The 22,620-nt window shown below is 45.6% G+C and overlaps 1 protein-coding gene across 1 annotated transcript in view; it reads right to left on the bottom strand.

Annotated features, from left to right (window-relative positions):
* Nucleotides 1-19,927, bottom strand: part of pik3r1 (phosphoinositide-3-kinase, regulatory subunit 1 (alpha)) — a 30,635-nt gene extending 10,708 nt beyond the window's left edge. Inside the window, exons 1-7 of the mRNA XM_080847674.1 lie at nt 19,652-19,927; nt 17,592-18,245; nt 4,864-4,956; nt 4,504-4,578; nt 4,268-4,399; nt 2,692-2,893; nt 1,994-2,076 (exon numbers count right to left, since the gene is read on the bottom strand). Coding sequence (XP_080703800.1) covers nt 1,994-2,076; nt 2,692-2,893; nt 4,268-4,399; nt 4,504-4,578; nt 4,864-4,956; nt 17,592-17,922 — 916 coding nt within the window. The 5' untranslated portion in view covers nt 17,923-18,245; nt 19,652-19,927. The remainder of the gene's footprint in view (nt 1-1,993; nt 2,077-2,691; nt 2,894-4,267; nt 4,400-4,503; nt 4,579-4,863; nt 4,957-17,591; nt 18,246-19,651) is intronic.
* Between the last annotated feature and the right edge of the window lie 2,693 nt (nt 19,928-22,620).

Here is a 22,620-nt window from a genome sequence, read left to right as displayed (position 1 = left end):
GAAAGATAGAGACAGAGAGAGAGGGACAGAAGAACAGAGAGACCTGGAGGCCTGACCAGAGAGCGAGTTTGAATGCAAGTAACTAAAATAATGTGAGTAAGAGATTGACCTGAATGGAAAAAAGGTAAAACTGAAATGTGAGGGAGTGAGAGGGTGAGAAAGAGGTGTGATTGTGTGTGAGGGTGGCCTCTCCTTGTGTGTGTGCGTGCGCTCTCTGCCCTGCTGCAGGTGGGACGTGCTCAAGCCCTGAAGCCCTGACAGCTGAGCACGGCTCAGGCCACTGCAGGATATAAATAGGCCCTAGCAGGTAATAAAACGTTTTAACAGTCGCAGCAAGACCTGCAAACCCTTCAGCAAAGGAGGGACAGAGAAGACAGAGGGAGGGAGGGAGAGAGAGAGATGAAAGAGAAAAATAGAAAAGAAAGATCGAAGGCAAGCAAAAAAGAGCAACAGACAAAGAAAGACAGTATAAGAACCACAAAAAAGGGAGCATGAAAAAGGAAGAAAAAGAGAGCGAAACCTCAGGAAAAAGGCATTAAAAAAAAAACAACGACACGTTTTTCCCTCCTATGCGTATGAACACCTTCAGAGCAAAGGCTCCAGCGCGCTAGATCAGTCCAGCAGCGGGCGGCTGCGGTCTCCCAGCCTGACCCAGTAAAAAGAAAGACAGAAGAGGAGCTGGAGCTCTGCACTCGTGTCCTCACCGTCACGGTCACTGATGGCTGTAGTTTACTGCAGCCCCAAACAACCTTCACAAGCCACTAAAAGACTACACTTACAGTCTCTTAGATTATACGCTACTATATGATACCATGTTATAAGACATTACTCTACACCTGCAACAGTGTCACCATCATATTCTGGGCAACGTAATTAATTAAACACGGTGATGGGAAGTCATACTTTGAAACTGGAGAATGGATTAAGGTTAGGCTTATGTAAATGCACAGTATTGAACTGCCGTCACACATTATTTATTGTTCATTTCACAGAGCTCCAAGGGAGAAGGCCAATTTAAACCTGCCCGTGTGACAGCACTGCAATAGAGAGAGAGAGAGAGAGAGAGAGAGAGAGAGAGTTGGAGACAGAAAACCCTCTAGTTCAGACGCAGAGGCGTTTTGCCAAAACACAAAGTTCACAGAACACCCTGTGCAGAGAGGAGGAGGCGAGAGGAAGTTCAGACGCTGCCACCTGAAAGACAGCGACTCAAACCCACATGAGGGGGAAGGAGTGAAGAAGAGAGGCAGAGAGAGAGAGAGAGAGAGAGAGAGAGAGAGAAAAAAAGGACACACTGATCTTTTTGCAGGTTGCCTTTCAACTGAAGTGTCTGTACACTGCACATCAAAAGGGCCCTTTCTTTGCTGTAAACGGTGATACCCGCTTAGTGGCACCTGGACGGCCATAAAATGGAGGACGGCAAAGGGGCTGAGGTGGCCCCACAATGGCCGACATTAGGTGTGTGTGTGTGTGTCTGTGTGTCTGTGTGTGTGTGTGTCTGTGTGTGTGTCTGTGTGTGTGTCTGTGTGTGTGTCTGTGTGTGTGTCTGTGTGTGTGTCTGTGTGTGTGTCTGTGTGTGTGTCTGTGTGTGTGTCTGTGTGTGTGTCTGTGTGTGTGTCTGTGTGTGTGTGTGTGTGTGTCTGTGTGTGAGAGTGACAGCGAGGGGGGAAAGAGAAAGAGCCGCTGCAGTAGCACTGCGTCTGACCACGTACAGCTAATAATAGCTTTCATGTCCCCCGCTGCTCTGTTGCAGTCTTCCTTTACTCACTTCATTTATTTAATCAGTCCCCCCCCCCCCATCTCACACTCTGTCCATGTCTCAGACAGGCCCTACCAGCATGTTCTCTTACATAACAATTGCATCCACATTCATCAGTTGACTGCGTAAGTGCTTGACAACGGCCGTGTAGCTCATAAATCATAGAGACAGAAGGTTGTGTGTGTGTGTGTGTGTGTGTGTGTGTGTGTATGTGCGCGGACGTCTCTCTGGTCCTACCTGGTGCAGCCTGGCTGTCGCCCCACTCGCTGGTGACCAGGACTTCAATGATCTTTATGTGGGAGTCTGGGCTGGGTTCACAGCTAAGGGATGGAGAAAGGAGGGAGAGGAGTGAAAGAGTAGGAAAGGGTAAAAGGAAAAGAATGAAACACAGAGTTTAGTCTGGAGTCAGCACTTCAAGCAGCATCTGTGTGTGTGTGGGTGTGTGTGTGGGTGTGTGTGTAATCTACGTGGCTTAACACACAGGACTCTGGCTGCTGGCTCTAATGCGTGCTCCAACAGCTGTTGAAGAGGGACTAAGTCCGTATCCAGAGCAGACGGGGTCGGGTGCGTGGGTGCAAGCGGGCGCTTTTGGGAGAGTGTGCTGTGCTGTGACCCATGTGATTATGAACGCCATAGCAATGAGACCTCTACAGACAAGTCTGCACAAATGTGTATACATGTATGTGTGAGTGCATGTGTGTGTGTATCCATGCAAGAAGTAAATACAGTTTCCTAAGCTTGCATCCCCATATGCATGTGTGTGTGTGTGTGTGTGTATATGGTGTATATTATGTGTGCGTATTGTTCGTACTGTATGGATGGATGGATGGATGGATGTGTGTGTGTGTGTGTGTGTGTGTGTGTGTGTGTGTGTGTGTGTGTGTGTGTGTGTGTGTGTGTGTGTGTGTGTGTGTGTGCGCAGACGCAGCCCTCACCTGGCAGCCTGCTGCCTGAAGAGCAGCGTGCTAAAGATCTCGCCCAGGGCGCGGGCACTGAGCAGGTTGCGGGCCGAGGCGTGGCACACGTGGGCCAGGTGGCGCAGCAGGCTCTGTAGCGCCAGCCAGTGTTGAGGGGGCACCGCCGGAGACTGCAGCACGCGCCGCAGTCGCACCGAACACTCGTCAGGGCTCACCACCTCTGCAGGGGGGGGGGGGGGGGGGGGGGGGGGAGAGAAAAGGGTTTAACACACACAGTTGTCAGGGGACGAAACAACACCTGTGGAAAAGGTGTGAGTCTTTATGCACAAACACACTCGACTAACAGACACACACACACACACACACACACAAAAGAGGCTTGTAGGTGTATCTCACTATTTCCTTAAGATTACTAAGAAAGTGGTGTGGTTGTTATGGCGATAGTGACATTTGCACGCAAAGACATACAGGAAGGAAAATGTATTCAGCACATCACTAATGGAAAGTTCTTTCAGCCCTACTTCTCTCAACCACAACAGTGATCAAGACGATGAACTCAACTCCTGTGCCTTGACATGAGCTACACCTGCAAGCAATTGGCTAATAGTCATATGCAAAAGATAAAAAGAAAAACCACAAAATGAAAAAAAAAACTCTTAAGCACCTTTTTAGCAGTCATGTGACAATGTGACTACCTGGTAGTGTCGGAGAGGAAAAGGTAGAATCGAAAGAGAAAAAGGGGAGGACAGATTGGCTTGCAGAGAGGATGTTAACCCTGTTGTAACTGTAATGATTCACTAGGGGTGGTCCTTTGTGGTACTGAACATTGTGTTCGACCCTAAGCATCGAGGACAGCTGAGGTTGGGCACAGGGTATTGGGGGGGGCTGCAATCATTAACTAAGTATCAACAACCCTATAAAAAGTTCATCTGGGGCAATACTGCTCGAGTGGGCACACACAAAGACTGGTTTATTTACCTCAGCTGATGGAAAAACAGGAGGATCAACCATGGCAAATTTCACTTTGAGTACCAGAGTAGGCTTTGCTGAAGGCCCTCTTTAGAGTCTAATGTCACATTTCCAGAAAGGAAAGCGGAGCCGCCACAAATATGATTCTCTGAACTACATTTCTGTCCCGGTGCATTTACTAGCAGCCGTAAAGCACACGCTGACAATAGTTCATCAGGGCGCTGCACTGGTTGAAGCTGTAAGGCTCTTTGGCAGAACAGCATCACCAAGTGGTTAAGGGTAGGCTGTGCGCCTTTCAACATGAGCTGGCTCAGTGCCTCAGGGCTGCCTCTCGGCCATCGCTTATGAGCCGTCCATTTTAGAGCCCTGCAGAGGCAGCCTGGGAGTGGACAGCCATTGTGGACGCGGCTAAGGCTAGCAGGGTGGTTGGTGTTCGAACGGAAAGCAAAAGCAATAACTCTCTCATCCCTTAAAAATGGAAAAGGTCAGCCAATGCAGACACATCCACTATGGATGGACCAATGCGCACACAGATACACAATCAGTCTCACATAGATGCATGGGCGCACACACACACACACACACACACACACACACACACACCTGTTATAGAACTAACGCTCACCTTGGGCAATGTGGACTAGCTCGCTGTAGACGGCACCAGGGATGACAGGCTGGGGAAGGTCCTGCAGGTAGCGCCTCAATCCGTCACACAGCATGGGCAGGTCAAGCTGATCCAGCTCTGATGAGGAGGCATCTGGACCAACACACACACAGTCAATTAGCCCACGACATATGTTCACAGACTAAACCTACTGAGCAAAGAGTGTGTTTTTTTGACGTGATTGTCGTGCTACTCACCGCTGTCGAAGCACTGTCTGACCTCCAGGCCTCCTCCTGCAGTGAAGGTGCGATACAGCGTGGGGTTGTCCAAACCTTCGGAAGGCAAAACCAACAAATCAGGGCACAGGGAAACTGCCACGTAAGCCTGCACATTGTCTTATGCCACATTTTTAACAAGGGCCAGTCACAGGAGAGATTTCCCAGAAGTGGTGTCAGGCAACACAGGGACAAAATGACGTCAATTCCTGGATTTTAGGTCGGTGTGAGTAAACACAGCTGCTAAATGACTTAAAAAGGCTCAAAGTGTCGGGCAAATGTGATAACGGTGATGGGTGGTGGTGAAAGCGCTGCGAGGGAAGGAGGTGTGAAGAGACCTACCCTTTCGCTCGATGGCCCCAATCAGACGCTGCAGCAGGGGAGGAGTCACTTCTGGTGGCGTAAACTGCTCCGTCAGGTCCAACAGTGAAGAGGCTGAATGGGAAGGAGAGACAGAAAGACCGTTAGCTATAGTTGGACAGAAGTACATATGAGCATTAGTTGAGACAGGGGGCTCAATGTGGCTGTTACCGCCTGACAAATAAAGTGTTCTCTGTACCGCCTTCAAAATACTGGCGTTCCCGACCCCCTTTCCCTCCACCCCACTCAATCTGTCCATGTATCTGCCTGGGCTGTGAATGCAGCGGGCTCTGGTTCCAGACATACTGGATGACAGCAGGGATGGGCCCAGGGACAGGAGCACTGCACGGACAGGCAACGTCTGGGGGTTGAAGAATCTGAGCTGGGCAGTGTGTGTCTCGGATGGAATGGCAAGGGTGGGTGGGTGTGTGTGTGTGCGTGCATGGGCATGCAAGACAGAGAAATAGGGACAGAGAGAGTGTGTGTGTGTGTGTGTGTGTATATATGTGGGTCTCAGATGGTATGGTAAGAAAAGTAAGCAAAGTGTGTGTGTGTGTGTGTGTGTGTGTGTGTGTGTGTGTGTGTGTGTGTGAGCGAGTGAACTTCACGGCGCAAGGGAGAAGTGATTAACTGTGCCCAGGAGTTGGACTGAGAGCGGGCCAGGGAGGGCTGAGCAAACAGAACCAGGGTCGGTCTGGTGTGGGTCAGCCCAGCTTGGCCACATGCCTCTGATCCCCCAAAACCAGGTGCGCACATGAAAGAGCTTTATTTGGCTTCTCCAACCAGGACCACTGCGCTTAAAGGAAGGGGGGGATTTTTTTTTAAACTTCTCTGAAAGGCCCAATTGTTGCGAGTTTTCGAGCCTACGGTCTCAAACGCAAGGCAATCATGAATGGAGGTCCTTCACTCATCGTTCTTTTAAGCCCTCCGTCCTTCATCTTCTTTCGTGTTTAAAGCAAATCACCTTTTTTTGATGAAAAACGAGGCAGGACCCACCCAGGACCCACCCAAATTCCTGAACACGGCAGAATTAATGTACACCTGAGACCGCGCATTCATCACTAACGGTAGCCAAAGCGCCTCGTTTATGAAACAGGCTCGGTGGTGAAAGGGCATGAGCCTTTTGCATGTGTGTGTGTGTGTGTGTGCATGTGTGTGTGTGTGGATAAAGAGACTGTTGCTTGCTCGCTCTCTTTGACACACACTTTCACATGGGCACTCACTCATACCCGCACACCTGTAGCAGGCCATCTGGTAGCCATTACAGGCACTGAGTGCACTATGCTGCCTTTTTCTCAGAAGCCTTCATCTGAGGGCTGCTATTAGGGGGGGCTGTGGGTGGGGGAGGTAGAGGGGGAGGATAGCAAGAGAGGCAGGGGGGGGGGGGGGGGGGGAAACTGAACCCTACAGTGTGCCCACAGGACTGTGGAACCGTCACCTTTTCACCTCTGGTCCAGATGACACCCTACACTGCCAAGAGGGCCGCAGGCTGGACAGCAGAAATGCAGGCTGGCTGGCTCAACCCCGCAGACTGTTTTAGAGAATTCAAACGATGCCAATCTCAGCCTAAAGTTAGCAACTCACCCTACTTTAAAAAGGACCTCATTAAAGCACTTTCCTACACACTCTCTCACTCTCGCTCACACACACACACACACACACACACACACAGCACTAACCAGCTTATCAGACACACTGTGCCAACTGGGCAGCCATCTTGAGTCACAAGGGTGCCAATTGTGGGTGGATACGGAAAAATGAATAAATCAAACAAATCAACAAATAAACAAACAAACAATCACTCAACCCCTCATACAAGCGACTCCGCAGTAAGAAGGCCAACCCCTGCATGCTTGGAGTGGAGTCTACCTTTCTCAGTGAGCACCAATTCAATGGGAACCAGCCTGATGGACCCCTTACAAAAAGTCGCACAGCTAGACAGGCCAGCCACAGAAATGTCCCAGGATTCCAGGAGGCGCTGTGTTTATTTACACGGATCGCTATGGGCCGCGTCGGGGTGACAGGGCGCTGGCCAATCAGCTGCTTGTTGGGGGGAGAGATAGAGTTGCTTCCCAGTATTGGGGGAAAAGGGTAGAGTGTGTTATGTGGAGTGGGGGGGGGCAGTGGCAAGGGGTATCAAGGGGTTTTTAGGAGACCCGATCGCTGTGGGAGGATTGAATGACATCCAAAAACCAGTGGTTCTGTCCTGTCTTCTGTCCTAGTGGTTCTGTCCTGTATTCTGTCCCAGTGGTTCTGTCCTGTATTCTGTCCCAGTGGTTCTGTCCTGTCTTCTGTCCTAGTGGTTCTGTCCTGTCTTCTGTCTTAGTGGTTCTGTCCTGTCTTCTGTCCTAGTTGTTCTGTTATGCCCTCTGTCTTAGTGGTTCTGTCCTGTCTTCTGTCCTAGTGGTTCTGTTCTGCCCTCTGTCTTAGTGGTTCTGTTCTGCCCTCTGTCCTAGTGGTTCTGTCCTGTCTTCTGTCCTAGTGGTTCTGTCCTGTATTCTGTCCCAGTGGTTCTGTCCTGTATTCTGTCCCAGTGGTTCTGTCCTGTCTTCTGTCCTAGTGGTTCTGTCCTGTCTTCTGTCCTAGTGGTTCTGTTCTGCCCTCTGTCCTAGTGGTTCTGTCCTGTCTTCTGTCTTAGTGGTTCTGTTCTGCCCTCTGTCTTTGTGGTTCTGTTCTGCCCTCTGTCTTAGTGGTTCTGTTCTGCCCTCTGTCTTAGTGGTTCTGTCCTGTATTCTGTCCCAGTGGTTCTGTCCTGTATTCTGTCCCAGTGGTTCTGTCCTGTCTTCTGTCCTAGTGGTTCTGTCCTGTCTTCTGTCCTAGTGGTTCTGTCCTGTCTTCTGTCCTAGTGGTTCTGTCCTGTCTTCTGTCTTAGTGGTTCTGTCCTAGTGGTTCTGTCCTGTCTTCTGTCTTAGTGGTTCTGTCCTGTCTTCTGTCTTAGTGGTTCTGTCCTGTCTTCTGTCCTAGTGGTTCTGTCCTATTTTCTGTTGTAGTTTGTTTCCCTGTTGTCACTACTGCTGCATGCATGCTTTCGGAATAAATGAACCGTGTTTGAAGCATACTGGTGTCATGAGAGCTTCAGACAGCCTGAAGACAAAGAGTCTGAAGAGAAACCCGTCTGACTGACTGGCTGGCTGGCTGGCTGACTCAGAGGCTGATGCTACGACTCAGCACACCACTGGAGCCAGACCCAATTCCTGGCAGTAAGCCCGCATCAGTTAATTAAAAATAGTGAACAATTTCAGTGCACCCTTTACTCCCCCTGTCCTCAACCCCATCTCTGTTCAACCAAGGTGGAAGCAATTAAAACCACATTCATAAGCTTATAGAGGAAAAATTGACTGTGCTCTACGACCAGAAAGAGATGGGGCTTTTTTTTTAATGATGAGGAACAGACTTTTTCCAAAACAATTCTTTTTTTCACCTCATGAACTAGCTTTGACTGTTCTCATTCCTGCAAAAAAAAAAATACAATCAAAAGGGAAACAAGGAAAAATGTGAGAGAGATACAAAAGACAAAAACAAAATAAATAAACTATAAAAAAAAAACATGAGCCTGAGGGATCTCAACCGGCCAATCAGGGGCACCGCTTCAAATCCAGTTACCCTGGCAACATGTGTAGGAGGAAGAGCCCGACTAAACAAGTTCATACAGGCTTGAGAGCTTGGCAGCGCACCCTGGCCTATCCCAGAAGGCCTCAGCCCCGAGTTCGACCTCAGATTGTGGAAGTGAGAGAGGGAACGGTGAGGCTCTGTAAAGTACAGCTGCCGTCACCGCATTTAAGGAGAGACCGCCTAAACCGGCTGAGTCTGAACTGGATGATCTACTGTCTGCGGCTAGAGAGCTGTGTGGGGGGGAGCACTCCTATAGATAGCATGTGGGGAAGTTTAATTAGGGAGGCTGCTTGTGTTAACCTGCACTTCCACGGCAGCAGCAGAAACCTCAAGACTCGTTTTGGGAGAAGGGATATATGTGTGTGAGAGAGAATGAGGACGCAGACAGAAAGACCCACATGAACTACAGGCTTTGTTTAACAGTAATTATCTGAAGAATGTATCCTTATTACCAGCTTTCATTTCTCATGGAAATTGCTATGTGAAGCTGATTTAAAGCTTCAGTTTCAACAGCTCTGAGCCTGCAGGTCACTACTGCGAATGAAGTGCAATTATAAATAAACAAACAAACAAATAAATAAATACAAAATAAGTATATCAGCCGCTGATATAAATACAAATCATTGCTTTAAATTCAGCACTGACATCAAGTTCCAATGGGTGCAGCATTGAAAAAGTAACTCTCTGCCTCCCCCTAGACATCAACGGATGTAAAAACACCATTGCAGTAACCAATGCTGAACTAATCTTCAAATATTTAACTACTCCTCTGGCTGTTTAGAAGAAGAAACTATATTATGTGCTGTAAATTGACAAGAAAATACTAACCCACATTCTCACCCACATGCACTACAAGAAACACCTAACCATTACCAATACTGTAGATAAGTTGCTGCCTACAGCAAGGCAAAAAAAAGCCTCAATTCTAACATACTTCCACTGAATCACAATGGCTGCTTTCTGGGCTTTCCTCCAATAGATAGTCTGTGCAAACCTCCTCATTCAGGCTTTAAATATCTTGCAGCCTTATGATAATGATGTTGAATTAGGCGGAGCTGGCCATAGAAGAATTCCACATCTTAAAATAAAAAGAAAGTGCCTAGCTGCTGAATGTTGCTGCGTGTGTGCTAGTTCCAATTGGTGGGCCTTCAGTACTTAAGCTCTTTCACCCTAGAAGAAATGAATACCTGATCCATTGTTTAAGCCAGGACAGAAAAAAAGGTTCCCTCTGTGATAATACAGAGAGAAAGACTGCTGACCAATCGGGTGAGAGTATCGAGCTGCGCCTTCCCTGTCACAGGACAGTGAGATGGCTAGGGTAACACAGGCGTGTCAAAACGCAGGTACTCTCTCCCCACGGAGTGGAGTGGAGCGGTGCGGGTGGCTTGGCTGCCGTCCTATCACATCACAGAGAGAGGCAGCCTTTGGACTGTTATGTAACTGCAGTGCACCTTGCATGCAACGCGGAGTCAAACTTTACATTTCACACACACACAAAGAAAGATGAGGGGAGGTAAGAAAATAGGGGGAAAAAGGGGGCAGCTCCTTGCCAAAATCCCGTCAAATGATCCTTGTTCAGATTTCATATCACAATCCCCCAATCCCTCACCTCTCTCCCTCATCCTCCCATCCTTGCCTCCCTCTCTATCAGTCTCTCACCCTTTCCTCCTCCCTCTCTGCCTCTCCTTCTCCTCTGTTCTCTCCCTCCCCTCCCCCTCCCCCTCCCTCTCTAACGTGTTGCTAATCCTCTGAGCAGACATACTTGGCCCGCTGTAAGGAGCTTTGCCAGTTCAGCCCTGCCTAGGCCTCAGCCTCTGGAGGCTCGGGCTGTGTAATGAGAACCACATGTGTGCGCTCTCACGCACGGCCGCCTCATAAAAAGCCCTCTTTTACTGGAACTGTGAGCGGGCCAAGCAGCTCCTCCACTGAGCAGCGCTTAAAAAGGGAAATCAAATTACAACCTGCGTCCACATACATTTATTTATTTATTTAAAAAAAAAATTACCACCCCCCTCAAAATTTACCTCAAATGAATTTGAGAGGAATTTTGTATGGGTGTGTGGGTGTGTGTGTGTGTGTATGGCGTGCCATCACACCGCGCACTTTTGACCCACAACTTGAGATTGGTTCAGCAAGCCCAGTCCACAGCCACCGCACTGGTCCTCCTGCTGGGAATGATTTAACAAGTCCTGATCGCTATTACGCAACCCCCCGGCACTTCATTCACAATGACCCCACTGCATCGGCCATGGAACACTACGCAGAAACTAGACACTTCAAATTTACTGGGAAAAAGAAATGCAGCAAATTCAATTCAACCATTGCGTGACACTGTGGAGCAATTTAAATAGCAGGAGCTCCCTTCACAATAAGCATTGTGCAGTAGTCATGTGGACTGCTACACTGATGTCTATAGTGCTGTCCACTCATTAGCTAGCTCTTGCTTCTACTATAGCACCTCCTTGCCACCCACATCCTACGCCTTTGGCTGAGAAAATTAGCTGCCTGGGACAATTGGCCTGATTCATCACAATGCTAAATCTGTCCACTAAACCACAGACTGTCCAGCCGCCCTCCTTTTGGCAGCTAATGTCATGACTAGCGCCACCACAAAGCACCCTGTGGTCTTCCGGAGAGACGGACGGCACATTAGAGATGGTCTGTGGCCCTCCACGAGAGGGGGAAAAAAACTTCTGTCTGTTTTTAAAGACAGGGTATCCATCAAATATTATGGACAGCTAGAGTTTTTTTTTTTTTTTTAAGTAGTAGAAGTTTGGTGGTAGGGTTAAAGAGGGTGGGTTCTGGGACATTCAAACATGGACGTTCACCAGCTGGTTCTGTTGTTGAGTAAGGGGAGGGGAAAGTAGTGGGCATTCTTTGCAAGAGTCAGGCAATAGTTACCCTTCACAGAAAGGAGGAAAAAAAAGAAAGAAAACAGTGAGTGAGAGCACGCAAGAGAGAAAGAGAGAGAGAGAGCGAGAGAGAGAGAGAGCGAGAGTTTGAGGGAAAAAAAGAACCGCTCAAAGCAGCAGATGTTCGCCTGTGCGTTTAAGAGGCCCAGGGAAAGGAGAGAGCAACATTATCTCAAACTCCAGCTATGCAACATGTACTCTTACTGCTCTCTCTCTCTCTCCCCCTCTCCCAGAGCTACTGGTTCTCACCCTTTTCTTCCGTGACTGAGGGCACTATTCAGAGACTCCTTGTGCTCTGGCTGTTTCCAAGAAACTTGCTGGGTTTGGAAGTATATTCGCAACTTGGGTGGAGACAGCAGAGAATGATGTAATTTTTGCAATGTGATGAATAGATGCATGGCTCTTACAGCACTCTGAGCTCGTGTTCTCACGCAGCTGCAAGACTAATTCAGAAGGCTTGGAAGCCAGAGAACTCTGGAAGCACCATATTGCACGATCTAAAGTGCACAATCCTGCTCTGAGATCAGGATAAATTATGGGACGAAAAGACAAAAACTATTCATATTCTTTCGCCTGCAGTCAGAAACACTCACTAAATAAATGTCTGGTTTATGAGAATGCTAGAAATACAAACAGCCAGTGGCTGCAGATAACCATCTAAAGCAAAAGAGAGTGATGAAAAAAGAAAGCGAAGCAAAAGAGAGAAAGGGGGGACAAAAACCCAAAAGCATCAGGTTTCCTTGTGCGAAACAAAGACCATAGGCCCTGCTGGGGCTTGCAGGAGAGCAACCAGTTTTTTTCTCCTCCTCCTCCTTCTTCTTCTTCTTCTGGTCCTGACAAAGCAGAAGTCTTATCTTCCATCCATTTTACTGTGTGCTTAGCCAGCACTGCAAAATGCAGGGGAGAGTTCATCTGCAACGGCATCCATTTTAAGTCTGCAAACTGCCAAAAAGCAACTAAGTTCTCTAAACCCTGCCTTTCCATTTCACACAACACTCAACCCAGGATCCCCCCCTATATTAATATGTCTTTTATTACTGCTGTTATCACATCGTGGAGATCTGCTGCCAAGTGGTGCAGTTGAAGTAGTTTGCATACGAGCTAACGGCTGAGATTGGTGCCGGGCTAAACTGCTAGCGCGTTGCTGTGAGGACAGGAACAGAACAAGCTCTGCTTCATGGGGAAATTACTGGCATCAGATTGTGTTTCAGGCATCTGAATCTTTCCATCTCGGCCCCCATGGCAGCCAGACACAGAAGCTGGAGAGAACGAGAATGAGAGAGATCAAAAGATCGCTTTGATGATCATATGTGCCTGACCACTGAGTAGCTATTCTAGAATGTTGTAGCTTTTTTTTTAGAAGAAGAAGAAGATCATGTATCTTTTGAAAATGGATGCGCAGGAGATAAAATTCCAGGTTGGACCTCTTTGTGACGCAGGGCTTAAATATTTCTAACGTAAACTGAACCGGTATGGCATGTTCTAGGGTCTAGTAAGTTATTTTGACTCTGAGAAAATATTAAAAAGTCTGCGATGACTGTGGGTAAGAATGGGTGAAGGCATGTGTGTCTGGAAACATAGGTATCCAATCACTGAGAGAGGCCAGCAGAAAAGAGCTCACATTTGTGTTTCCAAAAGACCTGGAAGCCCTACCAGGCAGGAATTCCACATCTGCTGGTCTCAAGTAAACTCTTGTGGCTCAAAGACAGAGGGTGTGTGTGTGTGTGGGTGTGTGTGAGTGAGTGGGTTTAGCTGTTTTCAGACATTCACTGCAAACCTGAACTTATCTACATATTACCCAGAGGGGCTGTATGTGAGAAGGCATGCATCCGAATCAGTTGAACCAGACATTAAATGGACTTTACCCTGCCAACTCCCTAGCACAAAGTCCATGTATTGTCTGTGTAATTGGGCCCATGTGTGAATAGGGCAGGTCATTGTCCGGAGAATTTACAGTGAGCGGGGCATGTGGCAGAAACAAATGATACATATGTGCAGTCAGTTTTTTAGCTTACACTTCAAAACATATCACCACCTAGCAATAACTAGCTAGGAAGCTTAACTGAACAGCAACACTTTCTCACAAATTCGATTGCAATTCAACGAAATCCAAGAGAAACAGTTCACAACTGCAAACTTGTTACTGGTAGTCAGCTACGTTTTGTCAGTCATTGTAGTTAACTTCAAACCAGCTTTCCCCAAGCTAACTAATGTCTAGCCTACTTGTTTAGTTCCGTAACGTGGTAACCATAAGCCAGGAACACCAATAAGCGATTAGCGACAACGAAGGGAAACTCCATACAGTGATTCTCTGGACATTATCCGAAGTTCATAGGAGAAAACGGCTGGAGAGAGAGAAATAAGAAAGAGAGGGAGGAGAGGCCCCTATTTCTCCTTTGCACTTTCACCCCCCTCTCCCAAACTTTCCCCTGTACCCAGAGTCGACACCAGGCACATTATCAAAACATTAAAAAGGAAGAAGGAAAAACACTGGAGCTGCACGCACAGAAGTGAGAGAGAGAGAGAGAGAGAGAGGGGGAATAAGAGTGGAAGAGAGAAAAAGAGTGCGGGGTCAGAAGGAGAAGAGAGGGGCAGAGAGAGCTCGGGAGAGAGCTTTCAGTCCTGGCTGTAAATCACACACACACACACACACACACACGCACACACACACACACACACACACACACACACGCACACACTCCTGAGCAAGAAGAATTCTGCTTGCAGTCCAGCACCCCCCAGGCCTTTCAAGCCTTCGGCCCCTCACTCCTTCTCCACAGACACGCACACACACAAACTTTTCTTCTCTTGGTGCTACATTCACACTCCCTCTCAGCAGACCAGGCCTCAACCATTCAGCACTGTTGCTCTTCATCTTGGCAATCAGCCTTAACTAGCCCAGAAAAGAATTTCACAATCTTACCCAATAGAGCTTGTAACCCAAGAGACGAGGAGAAAAAAAAAGGCAAGACAAGAACGTGAGAAGGAACAGGAAAAATTCTGTTGAGCAGCTAGCCAAACTGCAAGATAACATATCATACTACAGTTATATTTTTCATAACCATTCTTGCAATGCAAGGAGTGCACCCTTTTAAGTTTAAGACTTGAGACCTTAGCTAGAAACATATTCTACAAATGGGATGAGGTGCAAGGAAGAAATTGAAATAGGAGATATGAAGCAAATTCGATGCAAAAGGGGAAGCAAATGGTTGGCACGGAATACAACCTCATCGGCAGGAAAACCAGTCATACTCTGAGGGAGAATAGTGAGGCCCAGGCCTTCATGAATGGGGAGGCCAAATCTTGTTCGGTGGAAAGAGGAGTTCAGCCTCAGGGATTTTTGAGGCAGATGAAAATAATCTGGCCCCCACCTCCTGTGCCTCTAACTCCCAGCATTCAAACTGGCCCTTTTCTTTCTTTCTTTTTTTCCGGCCGCTTTGTTGTCTATCGGTACCAAACAGAATGACATGCATGTGTCCGAATTTTATTCTTCTCGCTTGCCATCTCTGTCTTTCACATTGCAGGTATTTTTCCTAAAGCAGAAAAACCAAGCGGCACAAAACTCTGATAATGTTGAGTTGGTACCAGGTGCAGCAGCTCCACAATGCACTGGGAACTGGAGGGCAGCCAGTGGCATTGTCATCCAGGCCTGGTTAGCATTCAACAGGGGCTGCCACACATCACCACTGCCATCAAGGCAGCAATTGTAGTCAGTGTATGCCTCACCAGTATACCCCCCCCCCCCCCCCCCCCCCCTTCACTCACTCACACACACACAAACCCAAAACACCATCACATGCATTCTGTGAAGCCAATCAAAGTGGGTCCAACTTTGAGCACAGAACAAAAGTGGAAAACAAAGGAACAAGCAACCTCCCCCACACCCCCAGCCTTCCCGCCAACGCAACCACATTCGATCTCCCAATCACAAATAATCTTGTAAATGTAGCAGCTAGTCTGTGCAATAGACACAACCATTGGTGGTGTGCACTGCTGCGCTGTGTTATGTTGTGTTGTGTTGTTCTCCCAATGTCGCACTCTCTGATCGGAATCATGCTGTGGGTGCGGGGAGGGAAAGGGGTTGTGACTGACTTCCAAACCCTCTTGATTATAAGGAAGCGAGAGTGAAGGCGAGCGAATCGCCTTTTTAATTGAATGTTCTCAGCACCGAGCACGGCAGCGGCAAAACAGCTCCATGGCAACGGCTTTAGTCCTAGCAAGATGAGGGCATGGGGAGGAACACGAAGAAGAAAAAAAAGAGTCAGTCCAACACTCCTCCCCCCACTGCCTAGCCGTGCCATGAGGAAGGCACGCATGTAGAATTGTCGGTGGCACCCTTCGGTTCTCTACATGCTAACTCCGTGTACAATGAAGGTATGTTTCAGCTAGCTGCAGCATCAACCAGGGGGAACATGCCCAGGCACTTTGCCAAACCCACCGAACCATGCCAAACCTGCCGTTACAATTAGATTCAGACAAGGGCATTCATGTCCCCTCACCCCCCCACCCTCCGAGCAGACCTGATGCAATGTTGCCAGTGAAGCAATAGTGAGCTTGGAGTGCACAAAATGGTGCGATTACCACGGCTGAGAGAAGTAACTCCCCCAGCAGGGCTTGAGACTTACTTTTTGGCTTAGGAGCACTGTGCCCCTAACCCAGAAAAATTGGGAGCACCAGCAAATATATAGGCGCACCACTATAAAAGGCGTGCTGGAAAACCGTTATTCTGTCACTTCCGGGTTTATAAAATACCTTAAGTCCTCAGATTGACGGTCATTTTTCAAGGTAGCAGGTTGCCTAAAAATGTGTACACCAACTCCCTCCGGCAACTGCAAATTGTAAACAAAGATGACGGACCACACACCTTTTACAGATGTGGTGTTTTTTTTTTTTTTTAAGTTACCGAGAAATAGACACTGTAATATCCGATAAAACCGTTATTGTAACCAGCAATAATGGTTGATGTGATTTGTGAGGCGTCAGTCAGCTAACTTTCTAACACTAGCACATTAGCCTAACGTTCTTTTAGCTTACCAACGTCACATGTTATAGTACATGCTATCTTAAAATACCGCTCGAATTCACCCGTAAAAATAGCTAGCGAGATATCAAGGTAGTAAGACGGCTTTCTTATTTTTAAGAGGTAGGGCAAGAGATGTTAACCGAGAACAAATCATATGCACAGAGTGCGTTAGAGTTCTGTCTGCGCCGCATAGCAACACAGCTAACTTGTTCAACCACCTGAGATTTCACCACAAACCACAGTATGATGACTGCATTAAGGCTGAAGCTAACGTTACCTCACTGAATCAACGTCCATCTCCAAAGTCAACCCAGAAAACCATAACAGCGACCCTGCATAGCGCGACAGGGTATTAATCCCAAATGTATTTATATTTTGCTTCAGGTGAATAAGAACCGTATAAGTTTTATTTTGATGCAAAGATTTGTACATTAGTCCATTATCTAGGCGCAGGCCTTACATTTGTGCTTATTTTTATAGGCGCACGCGTGCGACCATGATTTCAAATCAAGTCGCACGGCCAAAATTCCAGTCGCATATGCGACCAGATCAGTCGCACTCTCAAGCCATGCCCAGCTTCCGCCAGAGAGAGAGAACAGAAATAAAGAAAGACTCTTTACGTCCAACACCGAGCCGTTCTCAATTTGATTACATCAAACTGATGAAATTCAGTCTTAGTCTTACAGAAGTAACAGCAGTGAAGACTGAGCACATTGACATCAACTATTGCAATCTCTTAGTTCTTTTGATCATTGGTTAAAGGTAAAAACTAACTCAGCAAGGCAGCCATTTTGAACAAGCACATAGATGAACAAACTTGCTCAGGCTCAGATAGGCTGACTGACAAGGAGGAAAAGCCAAGTTCTGGTAAAGTTAAACTTAAGCTGCCACTTCGAAAAGAGAGAGGCAACGATGGGCAATAAGCAGAAAGCTTGGTGAATTGTTACCACATCTCAGGAACAGTGTCATGGGACTCTGAGCCATGCGACACAAGCCGCCAGACTTACGCACTACGGTTTCTCCATGTGCAAATCAGTCACCCGAATGAAACTAACCCCACATTACACACCACATACATCAGACATAGCGATCAATCAGTATTTTGACTTGGGATAGGCTAAATGCGATTGAGTAAAGTGTGCCAGTGTCGTTTTGGTGCTCACCTTGTTCGCTGTCCGAGTCAGCCTTCGTTGGACTTGGGGCCACAGGTAAAGGCCTGGGAGGTCTGGGTTTTGGGGTTGGAGGTGACATCCTCTTCTTCCCAATGAACTCCACGTAGGTTCCAGGAAAGTCTCCCTTCTCCTGGGTCGTTTCGTTTAAACCAGGCAGCCACCCTATTTCCTCTGGTTTTTCCTCCATGCCTTCACCGAAGCCAAGGCCCGACAAGGCGCCTTTGCTAACTATCAAGATGTCCCCTATATGCAGACTAATGTCCTCTTCCCTTTCCTTCTTATAGTCATAAAGCGCACGGTACTGATATCCTTCGGCACTCATCTTGATATTGCTTGCTATTTCACAGATGATCGTTTACAATAACAACAAATCCCTCCAAACGGGGATCACTGTACTAAAGATTTTTTTTAAAGAAAAACGAAAAACAAAAAACTTGCATGCACACCACACAGGAATTTGTAAATGTCTTAACAAAAGCGTTGAGTGTCTTATATCATTCTCAGGAGTTCTGGATATAGTCTCATGAAATTCTTCAGGTCATATTAATGGGGCAGTGTTCCACGGCACCGCCACGGTGCTGTAGACAGAGTGATCCCATTTGTGAAAGACCTGCAGCAGACTGTTCATGCGTGTGCTCCCCTGACCTGCAACATTAAGAGAGAAAGGGAGGCCATTTTAACAGAATGCACAAGGAAGCAATCATGAACAGGTTAGGATGTTCTGAGAATAAAAAAATAAATAAATCCATGGTTCTGTTGTTGATAACAGAGCACAATGTTTATTTGCTGCCTTGAGTTATTTTAATGTTTAACTACAATTATGAATTCCAAGAATGCAACTAATTGAAGGAAATCAGTACACTATCGTTGGCAATGTTTCATGTAATGATACACAGATTTTAGTTGCTTAACAACGTTGCCTACAATTTTGAAGACATAATGGCACATTACTATTACAAAAGTGCTTTAGGCCGGGGATTATGCATTTCAATATGACTGCTCAGCAATTTGTAGAAGAGCAAATATTCATGTGAACACTTTTATTTTACAGTCGAATAACTGATCCCCCACAACTATTAGATAATATATATATTTTTTGTAAACACACAAAATGGTGTGAAACGTATACATATTTAACATGCTGATAGTTACATGTTTAATGCAGTCTTTCACAACAGACGCACGTTTCAGTTTAATAGTTTATTCTGCTTAATATATAAATAAGGTAGAGTGAAATAATTAAATAATTGAAAAGGAGAGTGAATTACTAAATTGAAGTCTAGTTTTCCACTGAGTGTCCTCTGCATAAACTAGCTGGCTAAATTGCTAACCCAACTGTACAGCCTGCTCCACTCAAGGGATTGAAGTTGCTTGCCACGTTTAACAGATCAGCACGCAAATCCTATGACTACGCACAACGGATAAGAATAACCTTACGTTCGACAAACAGGTAGTGATCGCTTGATGACAAAAAGCATTAGCAAGGCAATCTGCGAAAAAATTACGTACATACAACATAATTCTCCTCAGCAAGTTAGCTCGCTAAGTCTACAGACAGTTAGGTTTAGCTTGATAGCAATCCAGCTAACTACTACTCCAACCAGATAGTTGGGGATAGCTCCCTTGCTAACTATAAGCTCGCTGAGGGAAAGCAGTAACTTCACGTTAACTATGATAAGTGGTCCACAACGACATAAAATACCATAATTACATACATTAGTTAAAATCATTCTCCAACACCGTCAAATAAACAAATTATTGCACACACCTTTGTGAACGCTGCAGCGTTTCACAAATTCACGAACATTCCTGAACAATAAGGAACTTGCAGCATAGGCATGGAACATGCCGTTCTGTACAACTAATGTTTGGCAAACAATTGAGTTCGGACAAAATGGGAAGATAAACCAACAAAGACAGAGTCAATATCTTTCATCGGCATTCTTATCAACAAATGTAGTTAGTTTAAGCCCCTGTGTCAACAATGCCTAAAATGTGGACACAAAACGCTAGGCTACATGGCTAGGTAGCGTTTTAGCTTGCCTACTTACTTGTGTGATTGGGGCCCAGTCAAAAGCTAGCTAACCCGACAAAATCTTCCTTCCTCCCCGTAAAGGCTATGGTTACTGTAAGATCCGATGGTTCTTCCAGTGGAAAAAGAAACAACTGCTTGCACGGGGGAAAAAAGAACAGAATGTTTCGTTCCTTGCTATAACTCAGGGTAGTGAATGAAAATGTACCCGATCGTTGAAAAGTAATATAAATTGTAATTTTAAATGGCTCATGCAACCGATTTACAGGACGACTCCGCCCGAGTGACTGCAGCGCAACCCTATTCCAAGCTGGGCACTGTCGGACACAGCCACGTCCATCAAGTTGCGTCAGCAGCAAACCGCACGTATACTCCACCCTCACAAGCCTTCACTCCGCCTCAAGTAGTTAATATGTCAAGCTCTAGTATGTGAGTGGTCCCAGCCTGTACTGCTTCTTTGCACGCAATGGGTAGGCTCCATATGAAACACCCACCTGACAATGTTACATAAAGAGTATCATATGAGGATGGTTCTTATTGTCCCCTTGTAAGTAGACAACAAGTTCACACCATTTTATTTCAAATGGAAGAAAAAGACATTCTTTGTCTTTTTGCAGTTTTTGTAGCCTATAATAAAATCCACATGATTAGATTATTTAATCTCAAAATGTCGGCATGTGTAAAAAAAATGTATGGCTGTAGCCTAGTCTTAACCTTATGAGTCACTATTCGCATAGGCCTAAATGAAAACTTTTCAAAATTGAGATAGCTGACAAAGATGATTGTATGGGATGCCCTTAAAATGCAAGAATGTTGTAACTGAATACATTTTGTTCTTCCTTTTCCTTAAATTAAATTTGTGGTGTACTTATTCCGAGAACTAGAACAGACAGGCAGCTTGTCAAGGAGGGGAAAGACTCCATCAACTCATGTAAGGCTAACCTTAATTGGGGGATTTCCAAAATGTGCATCCCAAAAGAATAAAAAAGGCTTTGAATGAATTAAACTTGAATGGAAAAAAGATTTTAAAATATGAAGCCTAATCTGGGTCACATTTTTGTCATAAAAAATATATTTCAAATTATCGTAACGTAAAAACCTAAAGAACATAAAATTGAATTAAAATGTAGTCATGTATTATTAAAGGTTATGTAAGAGCAAACCTTCATTTTTTTTCAGTTGCTCAGAATGAACTGTATTGTTTAGGTTACTTCCATTGTGGTAAATAGTTTGTTATCCAACATTACATTTAAGACAGAAACTTCTATTTCATTGTCAGCCATTTCAGTCAGAGGTATGGCCTGCATGACAGCAATCCTTTAGGAAACATAAAGAATACAGAATCCTCACATGGCTGTGAATGTGGGAAGAGAGTAGCCAACAGAAATCCCCTTGGCAAGTAGTCTGCTATACTGCTAAAGCTCTCCTAGAGAGTGTAAATTGGCTCCTCAGATGAAGTCAAAACACAGGGAAATCAGCAGAGGTGGCCCCTTTCATATGTGAGGGGTACAGGAAGGAGAGGCTTGATGAGAAGATCAGAGGGCACGGTGTTAGGTTCCAAGAAGTCCCTTTAGAAAAGCACTTTGATGAAGAAAAGCAAATATATGTATATGTTCTGTGAAAATATATGAGATGTAAAAATATATTAAGACTGAGTAAATTAATGTTAGCTATCCATGCACGTTGTAATTATGCTGGAGGTATAGCTGTTCCATCAGTTTTCCCATGACTTATGTTGGTTTGTGTTTATTTGATTTGTGTCATGGTTTATCTGTTCAATGTCAAATAACAGACAGAATAAGCAGTGTCTCGATGATTCCATTTCTTCAGTTAAAACAAATTCACATGCGTAAGGTGCCTTTAAACAATTAATTGTGTATATCGATATAACTAAATATATAAATAGAATTGAATTAACCAGTGATGCACTGACCATTGGGTATCAGGGACAAATCCCAGCAGAAAGCCATATTAGTGGGCCAATGGACACTCAAAATAAAATGTATATTACGTTTTTCCTAGCCATATACCTCATTACTGGCCCTCCGGCCTGTAGCAGACCAGGGCCTAATTTCCTTGCGAGTACACTCCTTTACATAGCCATCACTAATCAGTTCCATTCAAAGTCTAACAAATATTTACTAATGCTAATATTTGCTTACAGTTTTTTCCATGAGATATCTTAGGTGTCTTTTCATATGTCTAACCTTAAAAAAGAAAGCTGCCGAAAGAAAAAGAAAATATTTGAAGCAAGAACAGGATCAGGATCTGGAGTTGTCACTGGTGATTGAATTGAATATTTGAACTACCAGACCATATAATCCTTTCATTCTGCCGCCTGATTGCACTGTGGATCAGACAGTGTAAACCCATCTGCCATGTTAGAAGCAAACTAGAGGAGTGATTTAATGCAGTTCTGTAAGAGAAGAAAAGTTATTTTTATTTGATGTGATCATTGCTAGATTACTTTGCTTTATTATTTGAACGATCCTACGCATGCAGATGTATTTATGTCATTTTATTTATTTATTGTAAGCACAAAGAGTAGGCTAATATGATAGACTTCAGGTTCAAGCCTTGATTATCTGTCCAATCTCAGGCCATGCCAACGCTATGTTAACCACTGAATTACTTTTTCCGTGCACTGTGAAAATTCCACCTTATTTAATCCCCATTATTATATACATTTATCAACATTCATGCATAACTGATATGTATGAAAATCATGCTTCCTGAACACAGCATGAAACATGAAATCTCATATCATCCAATCACCATAAATTAATTAGATCATTGTGCCTTTTCAGTTGTACTGGAGAAGGAGACAAAACGCGTACAGCACCCCCTCAATAGCACCACTATGATATTGGCCAGGATCCAGCAAACTGGCCACAAGGACTTGCCACGATGTTACATAAAGAGGTTATTCAGATTGGCCTCAGCAGCCCCCGGAGTGGAACAATAAAAATGCAACAGATACTGACAGCT

This window comes from Sprattus sprattus, assembly GCF_963457725.1.
Source record: "Sprattus sprattus genome assembly, chromosome: 11".
Classification (NCBI taxonomy): Eukaryota; Metazoa; Chordata; class Actinopteri; order Clupeiformes; family Clupeidae; genus Sprattus; species Sprattus sprattus.
The sequence above is the reverse complement of the archived record's forward strand: the minus strand, read 5'-3'. Positions and strand labels throughout refer to the sequence as shown.